This window comes from Condylostylus longicornis, unplaced genomic scaffold, assembly GCF_029603195.1.
Source record: "Condylostylus longicornis isolate FDR11 unplaced genomic scaffold, ASM2960319v2 ptg000017l, whole genome shotgun sequence".
Taxonomy (NCBI): Eukaryota; Metazoa; Arthropoda; class Insecta; order Diptera; family Dolichopodidae; genus Condylostylus; species Condylostylus longicornis.
In genome coordinates, this window is record NW_026577986.1 from 4970982 (window position 1) to 4991882 (window position 20901).

At 23.1% G+C, this 20901-nt stretch overlaps 1 protein-coding gene across 4 annotated transcripts; it reads left to right on the top strand.

Moving 5' to 3' along the window:
• The first annotated feature begins 2731 nt into the window (after nucleotides 1-2731).
• LOC129606080 (putative uncharacterized protein DDB_G0277255) lies at nucleotides 2732-20075 on the top strand. 4 transcript variants are annotated; one of them, XM_055516180.1, is made up of 7 exons: nucleotides 2732-2889; nucleotides 7136-7256; nucleotides 7370-7549; nucleotides 8007-8467; nucleotides 8546-8846; nucleotides 16881-18869; nucleotides 18996-20075. In XM_055516180.1, the coding sequence occupies exons 3-7, from the start codon at nucleotides 7417-7419 to the stop codon at nucleotides 19781-19783; spliced, it is 3672 nt and encodes a 1223-aa protein (XP_055372155.1). In that variant the 5' UTR covers nucleotides 2732-2889; nucleotides 7136-7256; nucleotides 7370-7416; the 3' UTR covers nucleotides 19784-20075. The 4 variants fall into 4 exon arrangements, with proteins under 4 accessions (XP_055372155.1, XP_055372154.1, XP_055372152.1 ...); XM_055516179.1 differs by lacking the exon at nucleotides 2732-2889 and adding an exon at nucleotides 5824-6132; XM_055516177.1 differs by lacking the exon at nucleotides 2732-2889 and adding an exon at nucleotides 5824-6132 and having other exon boundaries at nucleotides 7136-7549.
• The last annotated feature ends 826 nt before the right edge of the window (nucleotides 20076-20901 follow it).

A 20901-nucleotide genomic window follows, 5' to 3' on the forward strand; every position in this document is an offset into this window, starting at 1 on the left:
TTCGATTTTTAACAAAAAAAAATATAATCATATTGAAATATTATAGCGCACAAATTTTGAATTTTCAATTTATAAATAAAATATTTTTAAAAAATTTTTTCAATATTTTACCTTAACACTTTTATCTAAACCTTTAAATTGTTTAAAATTTTCAATAATTATTTATTTAAAATGCATAATCAACTTCAATTGCATAATTGTTGATAATAAAATAATTTAATATTATTAAAAATTTATTCATGATTTATTTTAATTAAATAATACAATTATGGACTAACCGAAAACTTTAAAAATTTTTAAAAATTCAAAGTGAGTACTACAAAATATTAATTGGAAAAAAAACTTCATTTACTTTATAAAGAAAATTAATTTCAACAATGTAGTTTTACAAAAAAAAAAATAAGGTTCTTTTGTAATGAGTGAATTTCAAAAACAAAAAAAAGATGAGAAAGGTTTTGATTTTTTGTGAACTTTTTATAAAGTTTACTATCGCTTTTCGGCTCTATAAAAATTTAAAAGAATTTTTGTTAACAGAAATTAAAGAAAATTTTAATGCAATGACTTAACTACTACATTTTATTATTTTCTTGAGAAATTATAACTACAATTTCTTCTCTCAATGAAGTTCTTAAGTAAGTTCCCTATTATGTATCTATGTTTTGGCTAATATATGAATAAAATCCACTGTTACTTATATACGGAATTTACATACGTTTTCATATACGTTCAATACACACAAATATGCTACTAGCATATATAGTATATTTTCGGAATTATATTTAATATACAATAAATTTGAAACTTTACTCTTAAATTATTTGCAATAATATATATTATTAATGAAAGGTATATCCCCTACACCAAATTGTAAAATTAGCTTTTTGTCGAAGACCCAGATTTCTCGATCCGATTTCCTTAAAAAATTTATTAGTTCTTTCCAATTACAAATAAAAATTTCATAAAAATTCTTTTATTAATCTTAGATTATGTCAAAATAATATTAAAATTTCAGAGAAATAGTTTTAGCCGAAATTTTATGAATAATCATTCATTACATGCACAAAAAAATTCCAAAAACATAAATTTTGATTAAAATTGACTCAATCAAAATTGATATTTTACTTATGAAGTAAAACTTTTATTATACCTATGTTACATAAACAAAAAAAACGTGCAAAATTTGGTACGAAAACAATTCCTCCCTTAATGAAAACAATGGTGATAATTTGTAATAAATAATTTCTAAGTGTCATATACATATATAGTCTTCAAATATGCATTATATGCAGCTAACAACTTCATTCATAAGTACATATGTAATTATACATAAAAAATTTAATACGCTATAACTTCATTAACTCCAGTTGAACTATAAACCTTTAGATCTACTAAAATAATATAATATAAATATACATGTAAATATATATATAAATTGTGATAAGTTCCAATAATTGTGCATTCCTTCTTCAATTTATTAAAATTTTCATTCACCTACAAAAAAAATTAAAACAATAGCACTTTAGTCTTACTAATATAATATCTTTAATTTAAATACTTAAAATCAGTTATAATTCTAAATAATTCAACCATTCATGTACATAGAAACGAAAGAAAAAAAAAAGTTTTCTTATAGTTAAAACCGCTATAAAATAAATTGTTTCATTACTCTATAGGTCAAAAATTACCTCTTAGCACATCAAAAGGAACAACAACAAAAAAAAACAAAATTTTATATAGACCATTATGAAATAATTACAACTTTTATGTTACTATGCTACTGCTACTGACGAACGATTACTTTACTTTGCTTTGCTACTACTAGTAATCCACTTTTCTCTTAATAGAAAAAACAAAAAAAAAAACATACAAAAACAAAATCAACTCAACTCAATTCAATTATCTCTTCCCCTTCCCAATCTTATATTACAAAGAAAAAAAAAATTCAAATAATGAGAGTTTATTATTAATTTTGCTTATTTTTACTTTGTTTTTCATTTTTATTCTCTCTATATTTTTTTTTTTTTGTTTTTCCTTTTTGTTTTCGTTACTTTAATAAATTTTACTGTAGTGTCGTATTCGTTTCGTATCTATCTATCCAATTCAACTCTTGAGATGTCAGTTTATATTCAACAATACCAGTTACTTGTATACAACACATTGAGTATAAACAGTTTATACCTGTTATTTGTTAATAATAATTTGCGTGCTTTTATTTATTAATTTTTTTTTCTGTATTTTTTAATTTAATTTTTTTTTAATCCGGACAAATTTCATTAAAGAAATTAAACTTATGAGTGTGATAGAAAAAAAAAGTTTATATTATTAGTACATTGCACATTTGTTTTTAATTTGAAAAAAAAATTTTATAAAATTTTAAAGTAAATTTTATGAATTGTTTTCAGATTTAACAAAAACAACAAATAATTTGTATAAAAATTAATTTAAAATTAGTATTAATATAAAAATTATTAGAAATATAAATTGCCAAAATAATTTAAAAAATAAAAATTTTTATTAATTTGGAAATTATTTTATTAAAGTGATTAATATACAATAAAGTGTTTAATTCAAATTTAAATTGAAAATTTATAAAAAAGAAAAATAATGAAATTTAATTAAAAATATAATTAAATAATATATGTATGTATTAGATGTGATAAAAATTACAAATATGCAACATAGTTTAAAAATAAATTTAATTATGCATATTTTAAAATTATATATTTTATTGCAAAATGATCATATTAGTTAAATATATACCAAACCAAAAAGAGTATTTATAGTATTAATATTTTAATAATAAAATTATGATAAAAACGTATTTAATTAAAATTATTTAATGAGTCCTGTTAAGTCAATGTTAAGAAATGCAAATCATAATAAGACTAGGTAATTTTATAAATTTCATTTGAATTAGAATAGTAAGAAATTCATAAAAAATATTCTTTTGTTATATTGTGAAAATTCATTAAAATCCGCTTTGATTTCATAAAATAATTAATATTATGTAATATTTATGTGCTTTATATTATTTATATGGTGATCAAACCGAAGTACAAGCTTGTTTGTATGATAGGTACTTAAATAAACATAAAATTTAGGTGCCCACATTTGCATAATAAGTGAATAAACTTTCTCAGTAATAAAAGATTAATTGAATTGCGTAAATATTGGCGAGTTTTGTATAAAATTTAAGTGATTACAATTTGAATTAAATAAATTAAATATATTAAATTAATTTATAATCCAATTATTTAACTACTTACTTAATATTATATTAAAAAAAAGTTTAAATTATATAAGTATTGAAATTAAATTAAATTTAATTATGAATTTATTGTAAATTAGAAAATTTTAAGATCTAAAATGGATAAAATTTTTAAATGGTTTAATATTATATAAGTTTAATATTACATAAATATATTATATCATCTTTAAAAATTTCTATAATATTTTAGTAAATATGTACACAATAATATCAGAATTACAATTACATTATGCTGTTAAATATATTAACAAAATAATACGATATGATAAAAAAATATTACAAACTTATTGTATTCGTTTTCTTCTTTTTATTTTTTTTTTTAATAATTAACAAAAAATGTAAGAAAATTACAGCATAAAAATTTCAACGTTTCAATAACTTATGAAATTAAACACATGCAAAAAAAAATATATATAAAAATCTAAGAAAAAATAATTCAAGCGTTAGTCAATCTTTTGTTTCTTATATACTAAGATATGTGCTGAAATATAATGGAAAGTAAAAAAAAATGTTCACAGTGAACAAAAAAAAAAAACAAAACATAAATATTAAAACTGAAGAGAATAACATTAAATAAGTAGGTATAATTAAATGTGAATCATACTGTGATAGGTGCCCAAAATACGATAAAGCACATTATACTTATGAATAATGCTTCGAAAATGTGAGCTTCCAAAATTTATTTGAGCTTATTTACGTGTGTAGTGTAAATAAATACACGACATAATTTTATTATATTAACGGGTCATGTCATATTTGACCCATGAGTTTTCGTCATTTAATTAGCCTATTTCATAATACTTATTTAATAATTTCCAATAACGTACGAAAGTATGAATTAAACTTTTGAACTTTGATAAGACTAGAGCCATATTAAATATAATGCCATTTAATATAGATATGTACATTATATTTACTGATTATAGAATCAGATAAAGAAAAATTTATAATTATCCACTTGTTATCATATAATTTTGCATAAATTTTGGAGGCACCTTAAAATGACATTTTAAAAAAAAACTTACGATTACAAATTTATTTCGTTAACATATGAAATGGAAAATATTTTTTTATAAGAGTCATTAACTATCGAATCACTAAGTGATAATAATAGTTATCGTAAAAAGTTTGATGCTGGAATTGTAAACATAAACCAATTAATGCAAATGTTCAGTGTCTGTAATAAAGTTTTTGAAATTTTTATGATAAATGTTACTATCCCATAGCGATTGGATACTCAGAATTTAATTGTCCCACTTAATTACTGTAATTAGAACTTTTACAATGTCAAAGAATTAGTAAACAGAAAATTGGTATTTGGCTAATTTTAGGGAATAGTACCATGCAAGGGAATCTAGACACAAGAAAATTTTGTTCTAATAAAATAATATATGTATTAATTGATAAACTCTTACCCCGCCCCTTTAAAATGGACGCTCTTCAACATTTTCTTCACATTCCATGGTTTATACCATTTAAATTTTGGAAGTCATTTCTGACTTCCAAAATTTAAATGGTATAAACACATTTTATACAGTCACATAAGTTTTGTAATTATACCGTATTTATGTCTTTTGCTACGAATACAGCTACAATCTGAATACATAAGTATATAAAATCTCAACTCCATTTAGTCAGCTTAAGTATCTAATTTATGGGTTGTTAAAAAACTTCGTACTACCGCAGCACTTTCCGTGATGTGTAATCAAGTTTTGACATGAGATTAAATCTAGTGGAAAAAATTTAAAACTATTCGATTATTATCAAATTTTCTGTCCGATTTTTTAAACCAATATGTAAATCCAGACGTAAATTATATTTTTCAAAAAAAAAGTTCAAAAATCTGCCGATTTTTGTTTTTTGAGTTAAATATATATTGTCAAAAACATTCTGTAAATATTTAAAACATTTGCTTAAATGTTTGATATTAAAGTATAAAATGAATCTGATGTGTAAATGCTCATCAAATTTTATTTTTCGTACTGTTTACACGAAAAAATCTTTGATTGAATGCGAGTCTGATGAAAGTTGTGTATATAAACTCTGTTTGACATCAGACTGTGCCTGACGGCCTATTAGCTGTGACAATTTGTTAAATTTTGACATAAAATCTGAGCTCCTTTATCGGTGTTTGTACTGCGTGTCTACGAGTATTCACATACTACATCATAATAAATCTATAATGTTATTGTTTTAAAAGTGTTTTGTCATAAATATCAATCTTTACTTTAATATTCTATTTATTCTGTAAAATTTTGCTACCATCCATATATTTTAATTTGCCTCGAAAAATAATTTATAGAAAGTACCTGAACAAAGTGTCAATAAGTACTAATAATATAGACACATTTTTTGTTTACAAAGCTAATGTAATACGATCAATTTGATTTAATTGTGTTTGATGACTACGGCACTGTGCGTTTTATCGTAAAATCTTTGTGGTGAACTTGAATAATTCAACATTTTAACATTTCAACCTTTTTTAAAATTTGAATCGTATGATCTTTTCTTTTTTTGTTTTGGTTCATGAGTTTTCATTTTAGTTTCACTGACATGGATATAGCATGTGTTATTAAAAAATTTAATTTCTATAAATTTTTAAGATCCTGCTGTTCAAAATAAATCACATTTAATTTTTATAAATTAAAAAAAAAGAAACTATTGGTTGACATTGTAAAATGTAGCAAAACTGCTTATATTTGAACTGTACCAAGTTCTCTAAGAAAAGCATAGCCACGCAAAATATTGAATTGAATTTCGAAGGAGTCTAGTGGATTTATTAAAATTATTAGATTATTTTCAAATAAAAATTATAATCAGAAGATTTAACGGAAACGAGAAAGCTTTTGGAACAAACTGAATATGTGAGTAGAATTATTGGCCAATTTTTTTTTGGAACTTACAAACGGATATCCGTTACAGAGAAAGTAAATTTTCGAATTAAACCTGTACTGTTAAAGTCGGGGTAGTAGCAATGGTAAAATTCATATTTCCTGTAGTGAAAAAATTGCTATAATTTTGTAATTGGAGCTGAAGTAAGTGGTACCAATCTGCGAATGCAAAATAAATGGATTTATTTAATGGACATGTGATTAACTTAGGTTTTGTATCAGTAGACTAGTCGAACTTTTAAATTAGTTTACAGAATAAACCAATTTATCTGATGCAATTTAAGATTTGGATTATCTTTCCGTATTCCTTTAAAAAGAGCAGCTATACAAGAAGCTATAAATTACAAATCCTCCATAACACTGCACTGTAAATATGAGAATAAGTATACTATTGATGTATAATAGTTACACCTACCTACTTAAATAAGCATACCTAAGTATGTAAAATTTCTTCATTATTTAACTTTTATAAACCCTATCGTGTTTTGTTTGTCTATTACATATCGTTAATTCATTGTGTTCAATAGATATAGAATTAAGTGTAATATAAAAATTGTATTTGTTATAAATCTATTTCATATTGTTTAAAAAAAATGGAAATTGTTTTATAACCTATATAGGCAGGTAGAAATACTGGAATTCAGAACTGCAAAACCTTTTTGTGTTTATTCGATAATATTTATACGGCAAAAAATTCTTACTGCATGACATACTGTAAATTAATACATTTACATGTTGTGTATGTGTTATAAGTTGCAGTTCCAACTAATGTTAGATAAACTTATTTTTATAAGCAAAGTCGTTTTCAGGAATCTTTGAAGAATTAAAACTGTAATGTATTAAGTACCTACCTATATCTGTTTGCTTAGCAAGCTACCGACATGCTAAAATTTTAATTATTATTTCAAACTTAAACTTTTAATTAAATGTTAATTTCCTCTTTTTAATATATTTCTTTATTTTATTTTATTTTCAGGTTCATAACGAAAAACCGCCAGAAAATAATTTTATAAGTGTCACGTGATTTCTTTACATGAAAATTTATAAAAGTAAAAGCAAAATAATAACTGTATGAATGTTGACGACATCTGCAAAAAGTACAAATACACAAATTTTTTTTTAATAAAAATTTCCAAATATTCTAATATTTAACTTAATACACAAAAATTAAATCCATGCAATTCATAACTTTTTTTTTAAAAAATAATAGAGAAACCTAAAAATTGGGAGTAAAATTTCTTCATCCTCATAAAAAAAATGACCGATTCATTGAAATTGGCTGAAATGCAACGCACAAGTATTGAATTTGAAAGACAACGTCATTTGGCCAATTGGTTTATAAAATCTGGTCCACATATGGCTAAACCATCACCGTCTTTAAGTATAAATGGTATTAAAAATAATTTTTAATTCATAAATTTAATTATGATACAAAAAAATCTCTGATAACTATTATAATAACAGAATATTAAAATAAGCAATATTACAAATTTTCAATAATAAGAACAGTTTTAAAATTTTGAAAATTTACTAACCCATTACTAACAGTTTATTTAATTAATTTAAAAAAAAAGAATATTAAAATTAATTATAGCTTAAATTTTTATTAAAAATTTAGATAATTAAACAAATATATCTATAAGCATAAAAAATATGTATTTATGAATTAAGTATTCTTAAAAGATCCACAGATAATTTTTCAAATACGAAAAAATACAGCTATAACCAAATAATTAATATTAAAGAAAACTTAAACTAAAAGTATTTTTTCCACTACAATTTAAAAAGTCGTATTAGAAATTTTTGATTTTAAAATTACATAACAAAACAACAAACATAACCCACAGGTGGAACAAAAAATGGGACAATCACTGCTGCAACAGGAAATCCATTATTTTTTGTAGTATCAACTGGTCAAATAAAACATCAACCAATACCACCATCGGGTATTGGGGTACAAACAAACCCAAATGGTGCAGCAATTACATCTGCTGGTACAGTAACAGTTAGTGGTAGTAAAACAGCTTTATCTAGATCACAAGTGATTACTTCACAAGAAAATTTTCCACTACAAATTGTTACAACGACTTCATCACAAGAAGGAGGCCGTAAATCTAAATTAAGACGTTTTAATTCACATGATACAAGCGCCAATATGTTTTCGGTAGCTGATTTTGAGAACGCAAGATTAGCTCGACGTAATGAAATCGAAATGAAACAACGTCAGCAGCGTTTAAAAATGAATTCATTGAGTTCTGGTGGTGATTGTTCTACTGGTGATAGTAAAGGATCCAAATATAGTAATGAGGTAAATTTAAGAGAATTAAAAAAAAACAGGAATCTAATTATACTCAATATAATAATATTGCTTAATTATTATTTATAGTCACAAACCGATCCACTATCGGCGGAAGTATTTTTAGATCGATATTCTTTACCGAGAGTTGTGAGAATTTCATATAAACAAAAATTTAGTCATGAAACTTTACAGTCATCATCGTCAAATGGTTCATCTTCAACACAATCTTCAGCATCTTTAAGTAAAAATGATGGATCAAGTAAACAAAATGGGGAATTGTATTTATTGTATCGACATTTAAGGCAACGATATGTATATCATGGTTTCAATACAAAGACTGGTATAGCAAATCGTAAGAAAGGTGTTATGATACCGCAAGAGTTTCCAGGTAATTTTAAAAACAAAGTTTTCTTTAGTGATTTGTGATTTTGTAAAAATACCAAATGGTAGCTGTATGATAGCGTTTTAGGAAAATATGCTTGTCATGTAATCAACTTAAAATTTAAATATTTTAAATTCAGAATATTTTCGATGTTAATTAATTTCGAAGCCTTAAAAATCAGCTGTTTACAACTCATACTTTAAATTTCACAGGCATTTTAATATATTATTTTTATTTTATACATAATTAGTTTCAATAGTTTGCTTTAAAAAAGAATTTTACATTAATTTTCAGTAATAATAATCGTATTGTTGCAAAAGTTTTTAACCTTGTTGGTATTTAACAATTTTATAACATTTTAATGGTTTTATTTACCCTGAGTTATTTCTTTTTTCCAAGTTTTTGAAGAATTTTTAATTTATTTACTTTATGCACGTAGGGAAAACTACGCATTGTTAAGAAAACAAACGCATATATAAAATGTTTGCTCACTTCAAGATTCATTATTATTCAAATTTAAAATTTTTAACTATTCGTTTTTATATTTTTTCTCTTTGTTTTAAAAACAACAAAAAATTATCATCGTTATTGCCAATGAAGACAATTGAACTGAAAGATCTGGTAATGGAAATTTCCAACGAAAATACATTTAATTGTATTTTTGAATTTAAAATTTTAGTTAATTATATTGCCTTTAATTAAATATAATAAAGGAACCTTAATACAATGAAGTTTTCCTTGAACAAAACAAAAATTGGCAAAAAAAAAAGAGATTTTTGTTTCCTGATTATTTTCTTCTCAAAATTATTAAAAAACATATTTTTTTTTAATTTTGAAAAAATTATTTTTGAATAGAAGAATCTTTTTATTTATAATAATTATTACTTATAATAGAAAATAAACCTACTTCTTGCCAAATTTCAATTGCAAATTACTTTTCCTGCATCAAGTTTTCTAGCAATTTATTTAAAATTATCTCTAAAAGTGGAAATTATGTGTAATACAATTTACAACATATATTTACATAATTTACTGTTTTAAAAAAATTTTTAACACAATTTTGTTATGTGTAAAGCAAGGTCCACAATTTACCATAATTAACTTCTGAAATGGACCTACATTTTTCATTTTAAACGAACAGAAAAATTATATAAGTTATTATATTTTTATTATCTTTTTGAAAATCACATGAAAGCTGTTACCAGATCTCAATAATAATAAACAGACATTAAAGTGATTTTAATCTTCATATTTACAATTTCTTATCAGAAATTTTCATTATTCAATATTTTAATATTATTATTATACATAATTATTAATATAATAATTTTCCCCCACATTAATTTTTATTACATTTATTATAATAGTTTTTACAAAAAAAAGTTAATTATTCAATTTTCTTATCATTTATTTTTTTCCATTTTTCTAATATGAACCTGACCTAATTTATGCTATTAATTTCTTGAATATATTTTAATTGACCGTAGCAACCAAAACATAACAATAATAATAATAGAAAAGAAACTAAAGAAAAGATTAGCTGCTATTAAGTGTTGCGTAAATTAACGTCGCTTAAAATTATTATAAAATATTTTTATTTATCATTTTCAATTTGATGCAACTTTAATGTAACTAATTTGAGATAAAATATGTTTCGTGATTGGTTTTTTAAATCTTTCTTCAATTGGCTTTGAAAATCAGTTGCGCTATGACTAGATTTTTCAATTATTTAGTATATACTTAGGATGTGTTTGTATCTATGTATATTCCATATTGCATTCATAAGTGTAATTATCCTCCTCTAACTTTAACTATAAATAATACTTTTCATTTCATTTTTTCAATTTAAAATCTATTGAAAACTTAATATGAATTTCTGAATTCAATTATTTCTTTTTTCATATGTAACTTGAATAAATTGAAAGTTTTTCAAGTATTTCTTATATACATACACGTCCACAATGTGTATAATATTTTTTAATTTACACATAATTTAAAAACAAAAGCAATCATTCAACTTAATATTTCTTTTTTTTTCTGTTAAATGTAATTGATGATCTACTTATAATGATGATCTTTATCTGTACAATAAAGATAATTTTTTTTATTGAATAATTACTAGTAATTTATCGCCGTTTTATGATTAATGCACTCTATGTCATTGTGAATGTTCGAATGTTCAATTACCAAAAAGAAGAGAAAGAAGTAAAGAAATAGTATAAGTATAGAAACAGTCCCACCATTCTTTTGTAATTAATTCAAATTGAACGTATTTTAAAATTATTTTTTAAATTGATCAGATAAAATTATATAATAAAATTGAATAGTTATAGAAGTTTATATAATGGTATCAATGGAAAATATATGTACTTTTATATTTTAGTTTCTGCCCATGTGGAGTAAAACCATTCAAAAAGTACAATGAAAGATACAAAAGAAAAGTCGTAGAGTTTATAGAGAGTTATTTTGGTTATTAAAAATAAATACATTCAAATTAGGTCTAGCCGATGAGTTGAGGTCTATATTAAATAAAATAATGCGAAAGTTAACATATTAGTGTTTCAATTTTAAAACATTCATTACGGTCCAATAGAAATAAAAATCCAATAGAATATTTTCAAATTGGAAATGGAAAATGTAATAAAGGCAAATTTGGAGATATAACCGTATTTTTTACTCCTACGATAAACTACTACGAGTAATAATTAATTATTCATTTAGATGGAAATAAATAATTTCAGTAAACTTATTTAAGAACGATTTTGTTGAATTTGAAGCGAACTAGGAGTTTAACTTTATAGAACATACTATTTTACTATTATTTATAGTATAGTATATAACTTTTGTCATCTGTAAAAGCTTCTTTTAATGATTACAAAATTAAATAGTTTATATAGAGTGTGCAACTATGAAATTGAATCATTTCTGCACTATGAAATTGAAATTTCTTTGTGCATACTTTTCAAATTATTATTGCTATATGTTGTTAAGAAAAAATTAAACGGTAAGTCGGTAGTTTATTTAAAAAAATTCAATATCGATTATTTGGCATGAGTTTTAATTCATGAAATGGTTATTGTCAAATTAAGTCACTATTTTTCTTTTTGCATATATATTATTCCGAATGGAATGAAGTTTACATGCTCATAAATTAATATATTATTTATTCCTTTTTATACATAAAGTAAAAATTTTTTTTATAGATTTATTTTTATTAAAACTGCCATTCAGTGAATTTAAAAAAATAAACGAGAAAAGATACCATCTCCCATTTACCATTTCAGTAAAATATTAGCTGTGTTGCTAGATTTGTTTTCGCCATTCAAAATTTTAAGGTCAGTCAGTTATTAAAGTCAGTTATTGTAAAAACTTTTAAAACCACGACTAAGTCGTTTAAGCAAAATTTAGTTACTCTACGTCTTACGAGTTCTACAATTTGACTAAATTCTTTCTGTGGTTGTAAGACACCTACCGATCTGATCCCCAATTAAATAATTTAAATAAATAAATTAATCGCGGTGACGAATAGATCAGCATAACTAAATTAACTTAAAACTTGCCATTGATCAAAAACTGATCATTGTGTTTATATTTCAGACGTCTATTTTCTTGAGGTATAAAAGAAGTGATAGATTTATAATTCCTTTCGGGCATTTGCCTCGTACGGGGATAAAAATATTTTACAATTTAATTTTTGTCTTTTTCTTCGAATTCGGTAAAATAATAAATGTGCCATCTGACAATTTAATTGAATGAAATTGATGACCTACTTAATATTTAATTAATATTATTTATGAAATGGTTTAATATATATTTTTATATACCATGTACATATACCTTTATGTATATTTGCTTGGAACCATAATATAATGAGTACACAATGTACACATACTATAAATTCTTTTATTTCTGTAACACAAAGAAAAGAAAATTAATTTTAATCATATTTAAAAAAGGAAAATGAAATTTACTATATATTTTATTTTTTTTTTCATTTTAGGTTTATGTTCTTTCCATTTCTTTTGAAAAGGATGACTTTAATAATTATTATTGGACCCAATTACATTTTTTTTAAGAATAAATTATGGTTTAAAAATATAACAAAATAATAGCTAGTATTATGATTAAAAATAAAAATAAACAAATTTTTCAAAAGAAAATAATTTAAAAATATTTTCATATATGCGTATATAATGCGTTCATATTTATTATTAAATGCCACACAAAAGAATAATTTATTTAATTAGGAAATATTAAAATTTTTATTTTTTGTTCAAAAATTTAATCAATTTCATTTTTTTTGCATATTATTATTTTTGTAATATTATTTTAGTATCTTTATCATCTTATCAAACGATATAGTCCGATTTCATAAAATAATTTTACAAACATTAAAATTAAAATTTAAGATTTGCTTATTTATAGTACTTTGTATTCAGTTGGAATGAAATTGTTTCTCGCTTAAGGATTTAATTACTTTTTTAAGTAAAAATTGAAGGTGTTTAAAAAGTATACTTAATTAGTCATCGATATTAATTTTCTTATATTAAAAACTTATTGTTTTTTTAATTGAAACATTCTTTAATATCCTTGAATAACTAAAAAAAATAGTTTCGTTCCTTCGGCAGCTTCACTTAAAATACCTTATTCTTTATTCATAAGATAAAAATATATCTTAATAATTGGGAAAAAATAAATAAAACTAAATACTCAACATGTTCGATAAGTAAACCAAATGTACTTATTTTAAATTCGAAAGGATCTGTTCAACACCCAATTTTTTCCTTTTAATTTATTTCAAATTTTCTTTTCTTTTAAAGTGGTTTTAGATGATAAAGATAAATAAAAAAGAAAATAAGTAAATCAAAGTACATAATATTTTTCCCCTCTTCTTTTTATTAAAAAAAAAAGAAAAAATTTACTTTAGGGCTTATGATAAAAGCATCCTTTATTTTTATGATTGTGTAAACCATAATTCTCATTAAAAATTTAATTGTTTCAAATTTATCAAAACAGATTTTCCATTTATTTCATTTTCCTTATTTTTATTTTTTTGCCTTACTCCAATTTTTTATTAGAAATACCATAGTTTTATTCGGACTTACCGATTATTAATAAAATTAATAATTATGCAAAATTAATAACTATAATTATGTAAAGTTGTTAATTAAGACAAAAGTAAAAATGAATTGACCAAGCGAATTAAATATCATTAATTAGTATCATTAATAGTATAAACAATTTAGTCTTGCACTTTGTAAACAATAACTTTTAAGAATAAGAATTAATTTTATTAATATGAATTGATAGTATCCAAGTATTTTTAATATAAATATAACAGCAAACATTTTTAAAAATATTATTAGTTTGTTCTTAGGCCTCTTATAAAACAATATTTTGAATAATATTTGAAACAATATGCAAGAATTAAATTTCCCAAAATAATTTCGAATTAAATTTCAATATGTGCTAAATCACTGATTTCAAAGAGCATTAATTAAAAATATATTAAATTATATTTTATTATACATAGGTATATATCTGAAATCAACAAAAAAAAAAACATATTTACATATTATTATATATTTATTTATATAATTAGATATTTCCTTATTGTAATCCATTTACCTATATAACATAGTAATTTCAATTAATATAAAAATGTACATTTATTTAACTATATTGAAAAATTAAAATCTTAAATTTTATTGAAGTTAGTACAATTAATAAGTATAAAATTTTCTTGTCATACAAGAAATGTTTTTATTTTTATTTTCTGTAAATCTGTACTTAATTTATTATTTTACTTTAATCATCCTGGAGTACTTTTGCGGAAATATTATGTAACATAAACATACATATAATATATATGTTACGACATAAATGCATATTAAATTTGTACTTACGTACATATAGTCAATATAATGCAAATATGTATGCTTTTTCTTTTTTTATAAAATAAATTACTAGCATCTACATTTCTTTTAAAAAAAAAAAAATTTATAATGTTAAGTGTACCATAAGTATCTTTTATCTTTTAGTACTCCGGATGTTTCATAATAAGTTCAAACTTACCCACATTTTTTGTACGTATTTTGTAATGTATATTTATATGCATGCATTATGTATATTATATGCTATAATTTATACATGGTGTATTCATTAAAGTCACAAGCATAAACAGAAATTTGCCTATGGTATTCTAGAAATTTAGAGCGAAATACAGAAAAGATATAAAATACATCTATTTTGTAGAAATCATTAAAGTAAACGGGGGAAAAAAGTACATAAAAATGGTATATATTTTTACTTTGGCAAACCAAAAACAAAAAAAAAAAAGCAGGTGCGAAGAGATATAAATGTATAATAGCTTTTAGGTTTTTCCTCTTTTAGAAAATAAAAGAAAAATTGAATGAAGAAAAAAACAAGAAACGAATTAAGAGAGCCAAAGAATTTTTAAGACATTTATTGTGACAAATTTTTATTGAGTTTGAAATTCAAATTGTGGGGGAAAATAAATATAGTATAAGCGAAAAAAAAAATGAAGATCCTTGATGGAAATCTACTTATTTGTAATAAAAAAAATATTGAAGTTTTTTTAAAAGATAAGGAAAAAAAATTTTTGTATTCATTTTTAAATTGAACGTTTAAAGATTATTTTTTTTTTATATAAATATAAATTTTATGTAGTAAACATGTGAATAAAATTTAATATTATGTTAAGGAATATTAATAATTATTTATGGTTTAAAAAAACAGACAGCATATCAAGAAGATAACAAAAATTATAGAAACTATTTTATGATCATAGGTTCATTTGCGTATAGAAATCTGATTTTTATAATTTTTATTAAATATGAGAATAAAAGTTAGTACAATTTTAGCTTAATATAATACCATTAAATTTGTTAATATTTTATGCATCAAATTCTTAAATATTACTACTTCATGAAAATAAATATTATTTTAGGATAATTCCAAAAAAAATTTCTACAATTACGATGAGTTTATCTTAAATATTTTTTTTAAATTTATATCTTAAAAAGAGAAGTACTTTCTTTATAAGTTCTTTTCTTTCAATATGCAGGTTATTTAAATTAAAGATTATTTATTTATAATTTTTTTCCTTATAATATGTAGCATTCATAATTGTTAAAATAAAAGAAAAATATTTAATGCAAGTTAATTAACATTTGATTTTTAGTGTAATTTTTTTCATAAAGAATTTTCATGTCTTATACCATTGTATCTTTTGTTTATTCCTTAAAGATGATAAAAACTTTATTTCTGTTTTGATGGTAGATGCTCTTTTGTTTATTTTTCTTTGTTATTTGTATAATTTATATAAAATAGTGGGGATGTGCGTTTGCATCTCTTTGTTTATATTATGAGAAAATGCTTTTTATTAAAATGAAAAATTAAAAATTCTGAAAATATTTTTCTATTTTCTATATTATAAATGATAAAATTTCTTAAACTACTTTAATAGATCCGAACACAAAAATATAGAATTATTTATTATTTGCAATACAGATAAGATCAGTAACAATGGTTTCTGATAAAATTACGGAACATGTTACTACTATTATATGCATCTATCAAATATTATGATAAATTTAATAAAACACCTGTTTATCCACACAGTGCAAATATGAGCGTGAAAATGTTTTTTTTGTTATATTTTAACTTTAGCTTAAACAACGCTGTATTACCCTGATTTTATTTATATTTTAATTGGTATTGTACATAAATATTAACAATAAAAGTTGCGATTTAGTTTATGTAAGAATTTCTAAAGCTTTAAGATGTGCTTGTTTTGATCAGAAGCTAGTACAACATTGATTATCATAGCGGATCAATTTATATGTTTTTTATTTTGCGAATGCTGGATATCAAAAATAAGGAAATAAAAAAAAATCAAATTGAAATTTTGAATATAGCTACTTACAAAATATTTTGACATTTATTTTTTGTAAATTTTGTTTCTTTAAAAAAAAACTTAATTTCTATCAATTAATTTTATTTATTTTATATTTTTAGGTTATTTTTCTCTAATAAACGATAAAGGATTGCCAACCGCAACTCAGTATACATCCTTAATCCAGCTAGTCCGTGAACGTGTACATAAATTTATATCCGTAGATAGTCTACCAGCTTTTACAGAATCTCAGAGTACAACTAATGCACCAGATGGTTTCGTTGCAACTCGACCACATTACATAAAAAGTACAGCACGTGGAGGTCAAGTTTTTCGTTTATTAGCAGTATTTGAAGATGGTAATCAACAAGATTCATCAAATACAAAATTTTCATCATCATTAACATCATCATCGTCAAATAATAATACAGGTCGTGAAAAAGAGAAAGGACGCTATGCTCAGTTATTTAATGAAAATCGTCAAATATTATATGTATCATTAACAGCAAAAGGGAAATTTTATGAAATTGAACCAAGCATTCCACAAATATTACAAAAAGTTAGTGGTTTTAGTTGTAATTCAACAACAATATCACAAACAAATTTAGAACATAATAGTAAACAACGTAAAATTAATCCAGATTGTGTCCATCGTATTAGTAATTTAATAAATCCTGATAAAGAATTTCCAATAAATTTAAAATTTATATCAGCATCATCTGGAGCAAACTCATCATCATCTTCATCTTCAGTATCAATACCAGAAAATTTAACAATTACACATATAACTAAAGAAAATGTCTTGATTGCATGCCCAATCGATGATGCGACAATTGATTCTGGACAAAATTTATCAAATTTACAGTTGAAAAAATTACCAATTACAAATGAAATGACATTTATGAAATGTTTATTAGGTTTTGAAAATGAGCAAAGAATGTTAAGTAATCCAAATGTACAAAATATTTTAAAATTTTGTCAATTTAATTGTGATCAATTTATAAAAACAATTGAGGTTGAAGTATTTAATAGGCCAGAACGTTCAACTAGCAAATCACGAGTAGATGGTTTAAAGAAATTAAAACCTTTAAATTTTCCACGTTTATTAAGACGTGAAAAAACAACAATCGCACACGAAAAGGAAGATTCAATAATATTTTTAAGTAAAAATGATTTGGCGAATTTGGAAGCGAAACAAGAGCAACAACAACAACAACATCAGCAAACTCAAAATCAACAACAATCAAATTCAAATGAGCAACAAGCGCAACATCAAAATCGAATGTTCTCTGATAAAATGAAAGTTTTTCAATCAACTAAGAAAAAGTGGTTTAAACGTAATGACAAAAATACTTCAATGACATGTTTAGATATAGATATTCAAGCCAAGCGTATGAGTATGCAGCGATATAATGATATGTCGAAATTATTACAAGAACGTTTCGGTGAGGAAGTTCTAGCTGCTAGTGGTAGTTCGTCTAATAATAGACCAGCTTCAGAAATAGGAGGTTCAATTAGGATTTCCAATACAAATAGTGCTGACCGTAATATTCCATTTTCAAATAATATTCTTAATAATCAAAAGAAAATTCAGAAAAGCCTTAGTTTACAAGATGTTGATTTAATAGATAAGCAACCAGATTTGTTACCATCGAATTATACCACTGAAACTACAACATTAGCTGAAAGTATGACCAGTATTTCTAGTGGAAATGGTTTAATTTTGAATCAATCAATAAATCCACTAGATGAAGATTTAAAAACTGATGTTGACACTATAAATAATATAAATGCAAATACTTCTAGAAATGATGGCAATCAATGTACAAATAATTTTAATAAGCAAAAACAATTTATCAGTGAAAAGATGTATTCCGAATTTCATGTTAAAACCAAACAATATAGTAAATCGTCATCTAGTCTACATCAATTATTACATTTTGCAGTACCACAAAAAATGAATGTTGTCGAAACAAAAAAAGTAAAACCAATAAGTTCAATAAATTCAAACAAAAATGAAATTGAAAATTCAATTCGAGACTTGGACTTAATGCCAAATAGTAAACAATTAGATTTTTTGATTGGTGATCCTGTTTCAAACAATTTAAATGGTGAGCTATAATTGAATTAATTTTTTTTATTGTGTTTTAGATTATGTATATCCTCTCTTACGTTCTTTTTTGGAATATATAATAATATAATCTAATAATATAATTTCCTTGTTCTTTAAATTTCAGACGATTATAGTAGTACAACAATTATTGATGATTTACCCTATAGTAGTGTTAGAGATTCCCTTTTAGTATCCGAAGGATGTACAACTTCTAATCATAATATGAATGCAGATAGTTTCAGTAGTGTTATGATAAATAATGGATTAATGAATAACAATGATTTCAGTTACCCAAACTGCAGTAGCTGTATCATAAATAATTGCACAAGCTCTAATATTCACCACCAAATTGGTACAACAAATAACGCCACAAATGGGTGTAGCTCTACCAATAGAATAACAAATAATAATTTAATTGAAATATTTGATGATCCAAGAGAAAACATTTACGCTGAAATCTGTCATAACAATATAGATAGCAGTAATGGTGGCAGTTGTAGTGATATAACAACAGCTGGTGTTGCAATAAGTCGCATACAAATTAATGGAAATGAAAATGTTGATGACGGTATAGAAGTTTTAAGTAATATTGATAATGATAACAATCATCATCCTCAACATAAAAATGATGAAAAACTCAATTATCCAGAAATTGTCATTAAAGGAGCCAGTGTTGTTCAAGCAACAAGTTATATAAATAAAAATAATATTGGTAATAGTAGTAAGGATAATAACAAACAACAGCAGCAACAACAACATAAATTACAGCATTTGAATTCAAATAGTCCCAGTATTTCTGATAAAATTAATAGTAGTGTCAACGGTGTATGTAGTGTAAGTGGAAATTGTGATGCTAATGATGTAGATGTTGATGGTGCTAACATTGACAATATATATAATACGTTGAAATGATGATTGAGTGCGATGAGATATAAGTTTTGGAAATTTTTTAAATTCAAAGAAAAAATTTGAAATTTAATGAACAGAATTTATTTAAATTTTTTTTAATTTTCAAACAATATTATTAATTTTTTTTGTTTTAAAAGAAAGAAAACTAATTTTTAGAGAATTTTTGTCACAAAATATATAAAAAAAGGAGAAAAATTCTTTCGTTATGTTTCTTTTTGTAAACAATTACTTAATATTTAATTATTATTATAAATGTTAATTAAAAATTTAAAATAAATTGATCAAAGAATTGAAATATTTTTGTTTTAATTTTTTTTCATTTAAAAAAGTATCAAGACTTTAAAAAACTTGTAAGTGTGGAACAAAATATGTATATTATTTACTCATAAGAGAAAAGCAGATTTAAATGTATATGATTTTACATAAATACCGAATTGGCCAACTGTAAAGGATGGAAATTCCCAAAAAAAAAAACATTCACCTAAGGAAATTCAAATCAATTGGCTCTAAACATTTAATCAACATAAATAATCATATACATTAACAAGAATTATACTCTGTTTTAATTATGTTTTAACTTTAAATTAAAAAAATTACATAATAAATAGCTAGATACAAAAATATTGTGTAAATAATCTTTAAATTATCACTATGTTAAAACGTAATCTTTTTGAAAAAACAATAGCACTAATCTATTTACAAATAAAAAAGAAATAAACTTAAAAAAATCATTGCAAAGTAAACCTACATGCACAAAGCTCATAATATTGAATTTTCAACTGAATGTGTAATCAAAAATTATAGTTACAAGAAAAGAAAATTAGTTTTTTTTATAAGTGTACCATCATGGTAGTTATTTACTTTTTATTTTAATGAATTTTCAGTATAAATGTTTTTTTAAGTTTTGGAAATGTTATATTTTATAAAAAAAAGGGGGTTGAAAAGGTACGTGGTATAACAAGTTACATAATATAGAATTTAAGAAATGAACATTTTTTTGTTGTAAAATGAAGAAAAAGAAAAAAATGTGATATACCACAGGCTGTAAAAAAAGCTTCTCTATTTGATTTTTATTTATTACAATAATGGAGATAGCTTCATGATTAGAAATACGCGAACAA

Coding starts and splice junctions, on each gene's coding strand:
- LOC129606080 (XM_055516180.1), top strand. CDS start 7,417: ATGACCGATTCATTGAAATTGGCTGAAATGCAACGCACAAGTATTGAA. Junction 8,468..8,545: donor GATCCAAATATAGTAATGAG/GTAAATTTAAGA, acceptor TATTATTTATAG/TCACAAACCGATCCACTATC. Junction 8,847..16,880: donor GATACCGCAAGAGTTTCCAG/GTAATTTTAAAA, acceptor TTATATTTTTAG/GTTATTTTTCTCTAATAAAC.